The sequence below is a fragment of the Girardinichthys multiradiatus genome, chromosome 18 (genome assembly GCF_021462225.1).
Source record: "Girardinichthys multiradiatus isolate DD_20200921_A chromosome 18, DD_fGirMul_XY1, whole genome shotgun sequence".
In the NCBI taxonomy this organism is placed as follows: Eukaryota; Metazoa; Chordata; class Actinopteri; order Cyprinodontiformes; family Goodeidae; genus Girardinichthys; species Girardinichthys multiradiatus.
This window is the reverse complement of record NC_061810.1, coordinates 25932326-25946683: the sequence shown is the minus strand read 5'-3', so window position 1 is coordinate 25946683 and position 14358 is coordinate 25932326. Positions and strand designations below refer to the sequence as shown.

Sequence of the window (14358 nt, the reverse complement as noted above, 5' to 3'; positions counted from 1 at the left end):
TTTAAATGCCTCAGGAATCTTTTGCAGGTGTTTAGAGTTAACTCGTTGATTCAGATGATTAGGTTCATAGCTCGTTTAGAGACCCTTTTAATGATATGCTCATTTTGTGAGATAGGAATTTTGGGTTTTCATGAGCTGTATGCCAAAATCATCCGTATTAAGACAATAAAAGACCTGAAATATTAGTGTGTTAGTGTGCAATGAATATAAAATATATGAATGTTAAATTTTCATCATGACATTATGGAAAATAATGAACTTTATCACAATATGCTAATATTTTGAGAAGGACCTGTATATGGTGTCAATAAATTTTCACATATACAGTACAGACCAAAAGTTCGGACACACCTTCTCATTCAAAGAGTTCTGTTGATGAGCTTCAAGAGGTAGTCACCTGAAATGGTTTTCACTTCACAGGTGTGCCCTGTCAGGTTTAATAAGAGGGATTTCAAGTCTTATAAATGGGGTTGGGACCATCAGTTGTGTTTTGCAGGAGGTGGATACAGTACACAGCTGATAGTCATACTGAATAGACTGTTAGAATTTGTATTATGGCAAGAAAAAAGCAGCTTAGTAAAGAAAAACGAGTGGCCATCATTACTTTAAGAAATGAAGGTCAGTCAGTCCGAACAATTGGGAAAACTTTGAAAGTGTCCCCAAGTGCAGTCGCAAAAACCATCAAGTGCTACAAAGAAACTGGATCACATGAGGACCGCCCCAGGAAAGGAAGACCAAGAGTCACCTGTGCTGCGGACAATAAGTTCATCCGAGTCACCAGCCTCAGAAATCGCAGGTTAACAGCAACTCAGATTAGAGAACAAGTCAATGCCACACAGAGTTCTAGCAGCAGACACATCTCTAGAACAACTGTTAAGAGGAGACTGTGTGAATCAGGACTTCATGGTAAAATAGCTGCTAGGAAACCACTGCTGAGGACAGGCAACAAGCAGAAGAGACTTGTTTGGACTAAAGAACACAAGGAATGGACATTAGACCAGTGGAAATCTGTGCTTTGGTCTGATGAGTCCAAGTTTGAGATCTTTGGTTCCAACCACCGTGTCTTTGTGCGGCGCAGAAGAGGTGAACAGATGGACTCTACATGCCTGGTTCCCACCGTGAAGCATGGAGGAGGAGGTCTGATGGTGTGGGGGTGCTTTGCTGGTGACACTGTTGGGGATTTATTCAAAATTGAAGGCATACTGAACCAGCATGGCTACCACAGCATCTTGCGGCGGCATGCTATTCCATCCGGTTTGTATTTAGTTGGACCATCATTTATTTTTCAACAGGACAATGACCCCAAACACACCTTCAGGCTGTGTAAGGGCTATTTGACCAAGAAGGAGAGTGATGGGGTGCTGCGCCAGATGACCTGGCCTCCACAGTCACCGGACCTGAACCCAATCGAGATGGTTTGGGGTGAGCTGGACCGCAGGGTGAAGGCAAAAGGGCCAACAAGTGCTAAGCATTTCTGGGAACTCCTTCAAGACTGTTGGAAAACCATTTCAGGTGACTACATCTTGAAGATTATCAACAGAATGCCAAGAGTGTGTGGAGCAGTAATCAAAGCAAAAGGTGGCTACTTTGAAGAACCTAGAATATAAGACATATTTTCAGTTGTTTCACACTTTTTTGTTCAGTATATAATTCAACATGTTTTAATTCATAGTTTTGATGCCTTCAGTGTGAAGCTACAATATTTATAGTCATGAAAATAAAGAAAACTCTTTGAATGAGAAGGTGTGTCCAAACTTTTGGTTTGTACTGTATATATATATATATATATATATATATATATATAAGAGAAGCGTTTGTGTTTTTTCGTGCAAGAGTGATTCATCTGTCAAAATAAGGTCAAAGTTCCCCCACAGATTGGTAAAGCAGCTGATTAAACAGTGACATTTAGCGTGACTTTGGTTAATAATTATCAATTATTAATGATAATTAACTAATTGTAATTATTAAGTGCTTTTGAGCCCATAATCACAACACCAGAGTGCATCTCTGATTTCTATTCATAAGTAATGATTGTTGGTTAAGAAATTATTTTTCGGAATAATTTCAGAATTATTTTTCGAATGATTTTTAATTAGAATTTTGATAAATATTAATTAATCAATAATCATAATCCTTACATTCTGTTTCACTGCCGGTGGTCCTGAGCACTGCACAGAGAAGAAGGAGTAAAGAAGACAAAGGACTATCTCTTGATTCTTCCATTCCACCTTAAATCATCAGCTAGATGGCTAAAACACTGGGTGTTTCAACAGGATAATGATCCCAAACACATCAAAGCTGGTTTTGAAAAAGATAAAGTAGGAAAAACTTTAAGCTTCTGGAATGATCCCAACCTCAATCCTATTAAACATATTCTAACTAGGAACTAGGTCAAAACCCAGGTCCGTGGAAGGCAACCAAGAAATATAAGCACACAATGGATTATTGCCTTTAAAAATGATCATTTATATTTTTGGCAGGAATTCTGATAATTCTGCAAGATTCCTGAATTTTCCAGCACCATAGTTGATGACTACATGCTAAAGCGCTAATAGGTAAAGACTTTTTGTCACTGCAAACACGTACTCAACATAATGAATGGCAATTGAATCTACTGTTGATCTAAAATTTAAAAATGTATCGTTTTCATTTTTAAGTTCTCCACCACTGGCCTGAAATCAATCTGAGCCGAACTGGTGCAACTGAGTCAGGTTTGTAGGACTCCTCGCTCATCCAGACCTGTTTGTGAAGTATGCCAGTCTCTCCTACTGCAAAACACCAACACAATATAAAGCTGCCACCCTGTACCTAACCGTTGGGGAGATTTTCTCCAGGCCTGCAAGCTTCACCCTTTTTCCTCTCAATGTTTGTTCGTTCGTTTGTTCGTCGTCTTCCGCTTATCCAGGACCGGGTCGCGGGGGCAGCAGACTCAGCAGAGACGCCCAGACGTCCCTCTCTCCAGACACCTCCTCCAGCTCCTCCAGGGGGAGCCCAAGGCGTTCCCAGGCCAGCCGAGAGACATAGTCCCTCCAGCGTGTCCTGGGCCGTCCCCTGGGCCTTCTCCCGGTGGGACGTGCCTGGAACACCTCCCGAGGAAGGCGTCCAGGAGCCATCCGGTATAGATGCCCGAGCCACCTCAACTGGCTCCTCTCAATGTGGAGGAGCAGCGGCTCTACTCCGAGCTCCTCCCGGATGGCCGAGCTCCTCACCCTATCTCTAAGGGAGTGCCCGGCCACCCTACGGAGGAAGCTCATTTCAGCCGCTTGTATCCGTGATCTCGTTCTTTCGGTCATGACCCAAAGTTCATGGCCATAGGTGAGGGTAGGAACGTAGACCGACCAGTAAATTGAGAGCTTTGCTTTTCGGCTAAGCTCTCTCTTCACCACAATGGACCGGCACAGCGCCCCCATTACTGTGGCAGCTGCACCGATCCGTCTGTCAATCTCCCGCTCCATTCTTCCCTCACTCGTGAACAAGACCCCGAGATACTTAAACTCCTCCACTTGAGGCAGGAACTCCCCTCCAACCTGAAGAGGACAAGCCACCCTTTTCCGGTCGAGTACCATGGCCTCGGACTTGGAGGAGCTGATCCTCATCCCAGCCGCTTCACACTCGGCTGCGAACCGCCACAGCGCATGCTGTAGGTCTTGGCTAGAGGGGGCCAGCAGGACCACGTCATCCGCAAAAAGAAGAGACGAAATCCACTGGTCCCCAAACCAGACCCCCTCCGGCCCTTGGCTGCGTCTAGAAATCCTGTCCATAAAAGTTATGAACAGGACCGGCGACAAAGGGCAGCCCTGCCGGAGTCCAACATGCACTGGGAACAGGTCCGACTTAGTGCCGGCAATGCGGACCAAACTCCTGCTCCGCTCGTACAGGGACCGGATGGCCCCTAATAAAGGGCCCCCGATTCCATACTCCTGGAGCACCCCCCACAGGGCATCACGAGGGACACAGTCGAATGCCTTCTCCAGGTCCACAAAACACATGTGAACCGGTTGGGCAAACTCCCATGAACCCTCGAGCACCCTGTAGAGGGTATAGAGCTGGTCCAGTGTTCCACGGCTGGGACGAAAACCACACTGTTCCTCCTGAAGCCGAGGTTCGACTATCGGTCGGACTCTCCTCTCCAATACCCTGGCGTAGGCCTTACCAGGGAGGCTGAGGAGTGTGATCCCCCTGTAGTTGGAACACACCCTCCGGTCCCCCTTCTTATAAAGGGGGACCACCACCCCAGTCTGCCAGTCCAGAGGCACTGTCCCCGACCGCCACGCAATGTTGAAGAGGCGTGTCAACCATGACAGCCCTACAACATCCAGACACTTGAGGTACTCAGGGCGGATCTCATCCACCCCCGAAGCCTTGCCACCGCGGAGCTTTTTAACCACCTCGGTGACTTCAGCCTGGGTGATGAAAGAGTCCAACCCCGAGTCCCCAGCCTCTGTTTCCACCACGGAATGCGTGATGGCAGGATTGAGGAGATCCTCGAAGTACTCCTTCCACCGCCCGATAATGTCCTCAGTCGAGGTCAGCAGTCTCCCATCCCCACTATAAACAGTGTTGGCAAAGCACTGCTTCCCCCTCCTGAGGCGCCAGACGGTTTGCCAGAATCGCTTCGAGGCCAACCGGTAGTCATTCTCCATGGCCTCACCGAACTCTTCCCAGGCCCGAGTTTTTGCCTCTGCCACAGCCCGGGCCGCAGCACGCTTGGCCTCACGGTACCCGTCAGCCGCCTCAGGAGTCCCACAAGCCAACCACAGCCGATAGGACTCCTTCTTCAGCTTAACAGCATCCCTTACTGCCGGTGTCCACCACCGGGTTCTGGGATTGCCGCCACGACAGGCACCGCAGACCTTACGGCCACAGCTATGGGCAGCAGCATCGACAATAGATGCAGAGAACATGGTCCACTCGGACTCTATGTCTCCAACATCCCCCGGGATCTGGTCGAAGCTCTCCCGGAGGTGGGAGTTGAATACATCCCTGGCCGAGGGCTCCGCCAGGCGTTCCCAGCAGACCCTCACTATGCGCTTGGGCCTGCCGAGTCTGTCCGGCTTTCTCCTCCTCCAGCGGATCCAACTCACCACCAGGTGATGATCAGTGGACAGCTCAGCCCCTCTCTTCACCCGAGTGTCCAAAACATGCGGCCGAAGGTCTGATGATACGACAACAAAGTCGATCATCGACCTCCTGCCTAGGGTGTCCTGGTGCCAAGTGCACTGATGGACACCCTTATGTTTGAACATGGTGTTCGTTATGGACAATCCGTGACTAGCACAGAAGTCCAATAACAAAACACCACTCGGATTCAGATCGGGGAGGCCATTCCTCCCGATCACGCCTCTCCAGGTGTCACTGTCGTTCCCCACGTGGGCGTTGAAGTCCCCCAGCAGAATAATGGAGTCCCCGGGAGGGGCACTATCCAGCACCCCCGACAGGGACGCCAAGAAGGCAGGGTACTCTGCACTACCACTCGGCCCGTAGGCTGAAATGATAGTCAGAGACCTCTCCCCAACCCGAAGGCGCAGGGATACAACCCTCTCATCCACTGGGGTAAACCCCAACACGAGACGGCTGAGCTGGGGGGCAACAAGCAATGTTACAATGATAAATGGGGTAAAACATGTTTATTTTAGTCTCACCAGACCACAATAAACCACAAGACACATAACAGGACTTGGATAATGACACTTTCTTACCAGCTCTAGTCAGCATCTTCACAAGGTCTGTTACTTTTATTCTGGGGTTGAGGTGTTGTCCTTTAATACATTTTACAAGTGTGCCTCCAATTAACTCTAAAGTAAATTAACTAATCAAAACTGTAAAAGTCATGACATCATCAGCTGGGCTTTCCTAAATTGTTTTAGGGCACAGTTACCTAAGTGAATAAGTAAGAAAATAATCTCACTACTCTTTAGTAGTGTACTTAGGGCCTTTCAAATCAAGTTATCTCTTGAAAAGCCACTAGTTCTTCTTTTATTATTCTATTTTCTACAATCTCCACAATTTCCCGACAGGAGACCCAACAGGTTGCTCTGACCTCCCCTCATTACTATAATTACAATGTTTCTCTATTAGAAGATTCTGTTACATCTCAGCCATGGGCATTTTAGAACTGAGTGGTGATCTTACATTTTAAGGCTACATCATGTGTTATCAGCCACATTACTGTTCATTTGATCACAGTGAATGCTCTGTTATCCTGCGGTAACTCACTTGCACTTATCTGACATCACTGCAATGACTAAGTCAGTTTTTCTAATCAAGTGATAGGAACTACTTTATGGCCATTCGTTGTCTCTCTCACACCCATCCACCCTTGCCGTGAGTGATGTTTTGATCTTCCTTGAGGCCAGTATCCCCTTTCTCATACCCTCAGGAAAGAGAGAGGATGCTGATAACAACCACAGAGCCTGCTAACTGCAGCAATCTGCCCTCTGCAGAGAAACTAAATTGACTTCTCTAGCCATTTATTGAGTTAGTGGCCAGCTCCGGTTTCTCCCTCCTTCACTTTCCTTTTTCTGCCCTCTGTCAAAGCCTCTCCTCCTTGATACGCTCCCCTCAAAGAAGACTTGTGAATGTCAGTGGCTCTGTGATGATGCTTGGGGAAATAAAGGCTGCCTTGTGGATACCTTCTATAATTACTTTACTGTGTAGTGCCCGTAGGAGTGACATTAAGGAACTAATGGGTTTCCTACATTGATTTTGCTTTATTCTTCCATGGATCTGAATCTAGTTTTACTACAGTTAGAGAAGTAAAAAGAAAGATATTATTCAAGGGTTTCAAATACCAACCTGACAGAATTATTACTGACAGATCTGTAAGACTTGTGTTTGTGTGTGATTCCAGAAAACTTGTATTAATATTTGGCTCAGTTTTCCTTTTTCCTACTCAGCGACTGAAGACTCCCAGGGTGGCAGAACGTAAAGCAGCTTGTTTGGATTAAGCTCTGTCACATAATGTTTTATTCTTTGAAGCATAGCAAAGAGTTGATTAAATATCCATCCATCCATCCATCCATCCATCCATCCATCCATCCATCCATCCATCCATCCATCCATCCATCATCCATCCATCCATCCATCCATCCATCCATCCATCCATCCATTCATCTGTTTGTACATCATCATGAATTGAATCTGGTTGCATGTTTAATTAAAAGGAAATTTATTCGGCCAACTGGGAGGAGCTCACAGTAGAGCCGCTGCTCCTCTACATCAAGAGGAGCCAGTTGAGATAGCTTGGACATCTATACCGGATGCCTCCTGGATGCCACCGGGAGGAAGTCCAGGGGATGGCCCAGGGGACGCTGGAGGGACTATGTCTCTCGGCTGGCCGGGAACGCCTTGGGCTGCCCCCCGGAGGAGCTGGAGGAGGTGTCTGGGGAGAGGGAAGTCCACAACCCGGTCCCGGATGAAGCGGAATACGATGAGAATGATTAATTTTTAATGCTTGCATGTTTGAATATTAAATGTAATCAAGCTTGTCAATTTTTTTATCAGGGACTTTTACAGAAGGATGGCTAAGGAAGTGTACATGAATAACGGTAAATAAGACTGACTCTCCTAAAAAGGTACTTCCGCAATTGCTAAATTAAAACAACAGTCAGTCTAAGTAACATCCTTATCGTCAGGGATTTCAAGCCAAGACAGCTTGAGAACAAGGGATTAAAAATAATAATTATAGTAAATTAGAGTGTACATTTCAGGGAATGGTGAACTCATGCCGTTGAGTTTATTTAAACTTAATACCTTTATTGAAATAATTGGAACTGGCTCAAAATTGAGGAAAACAAATAAATATATAGGTGTCAAAACCAAAGAGTCACTGATCTACCTGTGACCACAATAAGCAATAAAATCAGATGTATGTCACTCAAAGCATCCTTTAAAAACTTAGGTGGAGCAGCAGAGAATAAAGAAAGTGCTCCCTTGTCTCTCTTAATCACATCCTCAAACAAACAGTAGCTGATACACAGATATTCCTTGACATCTAATATGGCTCTAAAAGGATTGAGTTCCAAGAGGTAGGTGATCATATTGTTACACAAATATACATTATTTATCACATAGCATTTTAGGTGTGTTACACAGGCATAGAGATTATAAAGATCTCAGTCACTCTATATGTATGACCAAAAACATCCTGACCCATGACCTCAATGTAGATTAAAAGAACTTGAAGGTTTAGGGGCTCAATTACATTTGGTCTTTTCTTTAGTCGAAAATTGTGGAATGTTTTGTACATTTGAGTGTCAAAACCCTGTGAAGATGAGGCGGCAGATTTATGAAGCAGTTTCTACAACTAAACATTTCTACTAATCACTGATCAGATCAGCTTGTAGAAACTTTATCCAACCCCACTGTATTAAAAGTTTCCAAAGCAATAACTTTATATTTTTAACTGTTCTTTAGCAGAAAAAATATGTTCTGAGTGGTTTATTGGTGCACAGCCTACTTTCTCTTCAGCTAAATATATAAGTATTTAAAACTGCCACTCACTTACACACAGTTTTGTACTTGTACTCGTCATACTCGTCATCCTGGACCGGGTCGCGGGGGCAGCAGAATCAGAATCAGCAGAGACGCCCAGACGTTCCTCTCCCCAGACATCTCCTCCAGCTCCTCCGGGAGGTGCCCAAGGTGTTTCCAGGCCATCAGAGAGACATAGTCCCTCCAGCGTGTCCTGGGCCGTTCCCTGGGTCTCCTCCCGGTGGGACGTGCCTGGAACACCTCCCAAGGAAGGTGTCCAGGAGGCATCCGGTATAGATGCCCAAGCCACCTCAACTGGCTCCTCTTGATGTGGAGGAGCAGCGGCTCTACTCCGAGCCCCTCCTGGATGGCCGAGCTCCTCACCCTATCTCTAAGGGAGTGCCTGGCCACCCTACGGAGGAAGCTCATTTCAGCCGCTTGTATCCGGGAACTCGTTCTTTTGGTCATGACCCAAAGTTCATGGCCATAGGTGAGGGTAGGAACGTAGACAGACCGGTAAATTGAGAGCTTCGCTTTTCGGCTCACTTCTCTCTTCACCACAACAGACCGGCACAGCGCCCCCATTACTGCGGCAGGTGCACCGATCCATCTGTCGATCTCGCGCTCCATTATTCCCTCACTCGTGAACAAGACCCCGAGATACTTACACTCCCCTACTTGAAGCAGGAACTCCCCTCCAACCAGAAGAGGACAAGCCACCCTTTTCCGGTTGAGAACCATGGCCTCGGACTTGGAGGAGTTGATCTTCATCCCAGCCGCTTCACACTTGGCTGCGAACCACCACAGCGCATGCTGTATGTCTTGGCTAGAGGGGGCCAGCAGGACCACGTCATCTGTAAAAAGAAGAGACGAAATCCTCTGGTCCCCAAACCAGACCCCCTCCGGCCCTTGGCTGTGCCTAGAAAACCACACTGCTCCTCTGATGATACGACAACAAAGTCAATCATTGACCTCCTACCTAGGGTTTCCTGGTGCCAAGTGCACTGATGGACACCCTTATGTTTGAACAAGGTGTTCATTATGGACAATCCGTGACTAGCACAGAAGTCCAATAACGAAACACCACTTGGATTCAGATCGGGGAGGCCATTCCTCCCGATCACGCCTCTCCAGGTGTCACTGTCGTTTCCCACGTGGGCGTTGAAGTCCCCCTGCAGAATAATGGAGTCCCCGGGAGGGGCACTATCCAGCACCCTTGACAGGGACATCAAGAAGGCCGGGTACTCCACACTACCGCTCGGCCCGTAAGCCGAAACGACAGTCAGAGACCTGTCCCCAACCCGAAGGCGCAGGGTTGTGACCCTCCCATCCACTGGGGTAAATCCCAACATGAGACAGCTGAGCTGGGGGATATCTCTCGACCTTCCACACAAGCAGCAACAATTTTGTATTATTGTCAATTATAAATGAAAGAGCAAGAATACACTTTTTAATCTTTTACTTTAATTGATTGAGACTTTGATCTACTTAAGCAGAACTGTGATGATACTTTCAAATTGCTTTCATTCTGATGAGTATAGGAGGAAATCCCAGGGTCATTCCCACTTTCAAGAACCTCTTTACAACTGTTGCAAAATGAAAGACTGGTCACCATCAGTGAAGTACAATCACATTCATCAAAGCTGATTGGTTTGTATGTTTCTCATTTTGCTCTGGCATTTTCTATAATGACTGATTACATTTTATTCTGAAATACTGTAAACTGCAAGGTCTCCCAGCGTTTGCCACCTTAACTGTTCTGTATATCTCTCATATATCTCACACAAGCTGTAACTTAAATATGAATGATTATATGAACCACCGAGGATGTTTGTGTGCCCAACAATGGCTGCTTATTAAACCTTTCAAGCTGCTTGAAAAAGTTTTGTTGCTTTAGATGCATCTTGTCTCAACATTTTCTAGCATTGTGAAACTTTCTGACAGCTTTAATCACCTGTCAGAACATCTCTTGGGAAAAAATATAAGTTTAGAGATATTGGACAGCCACAGACATATAAGTTGAAAAGGTACACATGTGTAAATAGATTTGATTTATTCTTTTTCTTACAATACAAATAAGCATTTTGGAGGGGATTAAATATTAGCAATTAAAATGATTGAAATTTCAACCAGGTAAATTGATAATCTTGAACAGTGGTTAAATATTACCATTTGCTACGTTTTCTGGCAACAAATCAAACCTAAACATTTTGATTCAAATTCTATTCTGTTCTATTCTTTTCTATTACTTATGAATTAAATAGATTAATAATAAGTTAAGTTGAGAATGAAAAATTTAAAAATTAACTGAAGTTTCCTAATTTATTTATGATTCTTTTAGCTTACTTTCATTCAATCAGAAATATTGGCTAAAATCTACCAAAATAAAAAATATATAAAGTGTTACACTAATGTTATTGTTTGTATTGTAATAGTTTCCTCTTTTTGTTTACTTAAATTTACAGGTCCTTCTCAAAATATTAGCATATTGTGATAAAGTTCATTATTTTCCATAATGTCATGATGAAAATTTAACATTCATATATTTTAGATTCATTGCACACTAACTGAAATATTTCAGGTCTTTTATTGTCTTAATACGGATGATTTTGGCATACAGCTCATGAAAACCCAAAATTCCTATCTCACAAAATTAGCATATCATCAAAAGGGTCTCTAAACGAGCTATGAACCTAATCATCTGAATCAACGAGTTAACTCTAAACACCTGCAAAAGATTCCTGAGGCCTTTAAAACTCCCAACCTGGTTCATCACTCAAAACCCCAATCATGGGTAAGACTGCCGACCCGACTGCTGTCCAGAAAGCCACTATTGACACCCTCAAGCAAGAGGGTAAGACACAGAAAGAAATTTCTGAACGAAAAGGCTGTTCCCAGAGTGTTGTATCAAGGCACCTCAGTGGGAAGTCTCTGGGAAGGAAAAAGTGTGGCAGAAAACGCTGCACAATGAGAAGAGGTGACCGGACCCTGAGGAAGATTGTGGAGAAGGGCCGATTCCAGACCTTGGGGGACCTGCGGAAGCAGTGGACTGAGTCTGGAGTAGAAACATCCAGAGCCACCGTGCACAGGCGTGTGCAGGAAATGGGCTACAGGTGCCGCATTCCCCAGGTCAAGCCACTTTTGAACCAGAAACAGCGGCAGAAGCGCCTGACCTGGGCTACAGAGAAGCAGCACTGGACTGTTGCTCAGTGGTCTAAAATACTTTTTTCGGATGAAAGCAAATTCTGCATTTCATTCGGAAATCAAGGTGCCAGAAGTCCTGTGTCAAGTACCCACAGTCAGTGATGGTCTGGGGTGCCGTGTCAGCTGCTGGTGTTGGTCCACTGTGTTTTATCAAGGGCAGGATCAATGCAGCTAGCTATCAGGAGATTTTGGAGCACTTCATGCTTCCATCTGCTGAAAAGCTTTATGGAGATGAAGATTTCATTTTTCAGCACGACCTGGCACCTGCTCACAGTGCCAAAACCACTGGTAAATGGTTTACTGACCATGGTATCACTGTGCTCAATTGGCCTGCCAACTCTCCTGACCTGAACCCCATAGAGAATCTGTGGGATATTGTGAAGAGAACGTTGAGAGACTGAAGACCCAACACTCTGGATGAGCTAAAGGCCTCTATCGAAGCATCCTGGGCCTCCATAAGACCTCAGCAGTGCCACAGGCTGATTGCCTCCATGCCACGCCGCATTGAAGCAGTCATTTCTGCAAAAGGATTCCCGACCAAGTATTGAGTGCATAACTGTACATGATTATTTGAAGGTTGACGTTTTTTGTATTAAAAACACTTTTTTTTTATTGGTCGGATGAAATATGCTAATTTTGTGAGATAGGAATCTTGGGATTTCATGAACTGTATGCCAAAATCATCCGTATTAAGACAATAAAAGACCTGAAATATTTCAGTTAGTGTGCAATGAATCTAAAATGTATGAATGTTAAATTTTCATCATGACATTATGGAAAATAATGAACTTTATCACAATATGCTAATATTTTGAGAAGGACCTGTATTTAAATCCAAGTTAGAGTGCTCCAATGCTTTTCACTGGAAACAGCTGCCTCATTCGATTTGTCTCATAGTTACGGGCTCTGGAAATCACGTCTACCAATAAATCACGAAATTGGTAGAAATTATATTTCTGCCTGGCAAAACATTTACAAGTAAGGACATGTTCAAAATATTTGGTAGTGTGGAGCTCAATAAGTAAACAAACAGGTACCAAACAGGTGGCCTTTATTTAAGGAAAACTGCAGCAAATGTTGCACATGGTGTTTAATTCCTCTCTAAAAGCCGGAGAAAATATATATTTCCAGAAATTGCTCAGGAAAACTGGGTATTTTGTTTAAAAAGTTGATTAGAGAATAGGAAACAGATAATGAAGCGCAGAAACTGACTGGATGCTCAACTGAAAGGAACTAAAATACTAAATATGCAAGCCAAAACCACAAAGACATGGAAGGAAATTAAAAATTCAAATGAATTTGAATTGATTAAATAAAAAAAACGACTGTCCCATTGTTTAAAGAACATATGCTGAAGATCTTGCAATAATTCATTTGTGTCTAGGGACCACAGATAATTTCCCAGGTAACCCTCAAACCCTGAATTTAAGCCACAGTAGCCTACCATGTGAAGCATGGTGGATCAGGTGTCATGGTATGGAGATGTTTCTAACACTGTGGTGTTGGGCCTATTAATGTACCCCAGTTATCATGGTACAGCTTAAATACATCAAAATACGTGTGGGTTGTGCTGAATAGGAATAGGGTTTAAAGCTTTTCTTTGAAAAACATTGCCAGTAAGACTGATAAAAGGACTATCTAAAGGAGAACTGAAGAAAGGCTCTTTGTTGTAATTTTTGCTCATATAAAGTCCAACTTACCATAACGGAATACACCAATGCAACAATACTGACGGGCCAAATGGGGCAGAAGCAGGAGAGGATGACCAGGATGAGGTAATCCTTGGGCCTCGGGGTCTCCGGGACGGTGGCGTTCCCAGTGGAGGAGCGGCTCAGGCTGGCCTTAGAGGGGGAGAGGTGGGCGGCGGCGGACAGCTGCCCGACGGAGCCCGATCTCATACCGGCGCTGTGGCCGTTTTGATCGGCCTCCGTGGCCTTGTCGCCGGTCACGTTGACGGTGAAGGAGGTGGACATTTTCATCCCATTCCCCCCGGGCTCGGTGGTTACCGTCAGGAGTTTCTCCGTCTCCTGGAAATCCGCGGCCGGGGCACCCCCTCCACTCTCACCGCCCAGGCCGGACTTCTGGAAGTCGGTGTCGGTGTTGATGGCCATGATCCACTCTCGGCTATATCAAGGAATGTCACAAAAAATCAAAGAGTGCAGAACAGACTGAAAGCTTATTACAAGACGCAGCGCTTCCACATTCCTTAATGGAAATCAAGCTTTTATAACTACCCTTTCAGGCCGGAATTAACTTTAAATTAAGATCTCCTGCTCTGGTGAATAGATTTATCAATTAGTTTATCTGAAACGCGGTGGGCTTTATGGGCTCAGATGTGAATGACCCCGAACAAATAAAATCAATCAGATGAAAGCAAATTATTCATCCTCCTATATCAACGTCCTCCTTCATTACCATCCGCTGTTTGAGTCATTTCCAAAGAGCCTCAGATCAGAAACCCTCTCCTCTCCTCTTCTCTCTGATACATCCACCTACCCCGCTTTGATCCAGTCCCACCAGGATGCTTTAGGAGTATCTGTTTATCTTTAAAAGGTGTCTTTAAGTCTTCCTTTCCCTTTTTACAAAAGACAAACAGATGAAGGTGAGGTGTGTCTCTCAAAGCAGACCCAGACAGAGTCCCTATCCCCTGCTCTCTCAGCGCTGCAGAGGCACTTTACTCTA

At 44.9% G+C, this 14358-nt stretch overlaps 1 protein-coding gene across 2 annotated transcripts in view; it reads right to left on the bottom strand.

Annotated features, from left to right (window-relative positions):
• The window catches only part of trarg1a (trafficking regulator of GLUT4 (SLC2A4) 1a), a 29108-nt gene extending 14750 nt beyond the window's left edge, over positions 1-14358 (bottom strand). The window contains exons 1-2 of one of the 2 annotated variants that reach the window (XM_047392703.1): positions 14173-14358; positions 13377-13800 (exon numbers count right to left, since the gene is read on the bottom strand). In XM_047392703.1, coding sequence (XP_047248659.1) covers positions 13377-13787 — 411 coding nt within the window. In that variant the 5' untranslated portion in view covers positions 13788-13800; positions 14173-14358. Of the gene's footprint in view, positions 1-13376 lie in introns of both variants that reach the window. The other variant, XM_047392702.1, reaches the window with a different exon arrangement.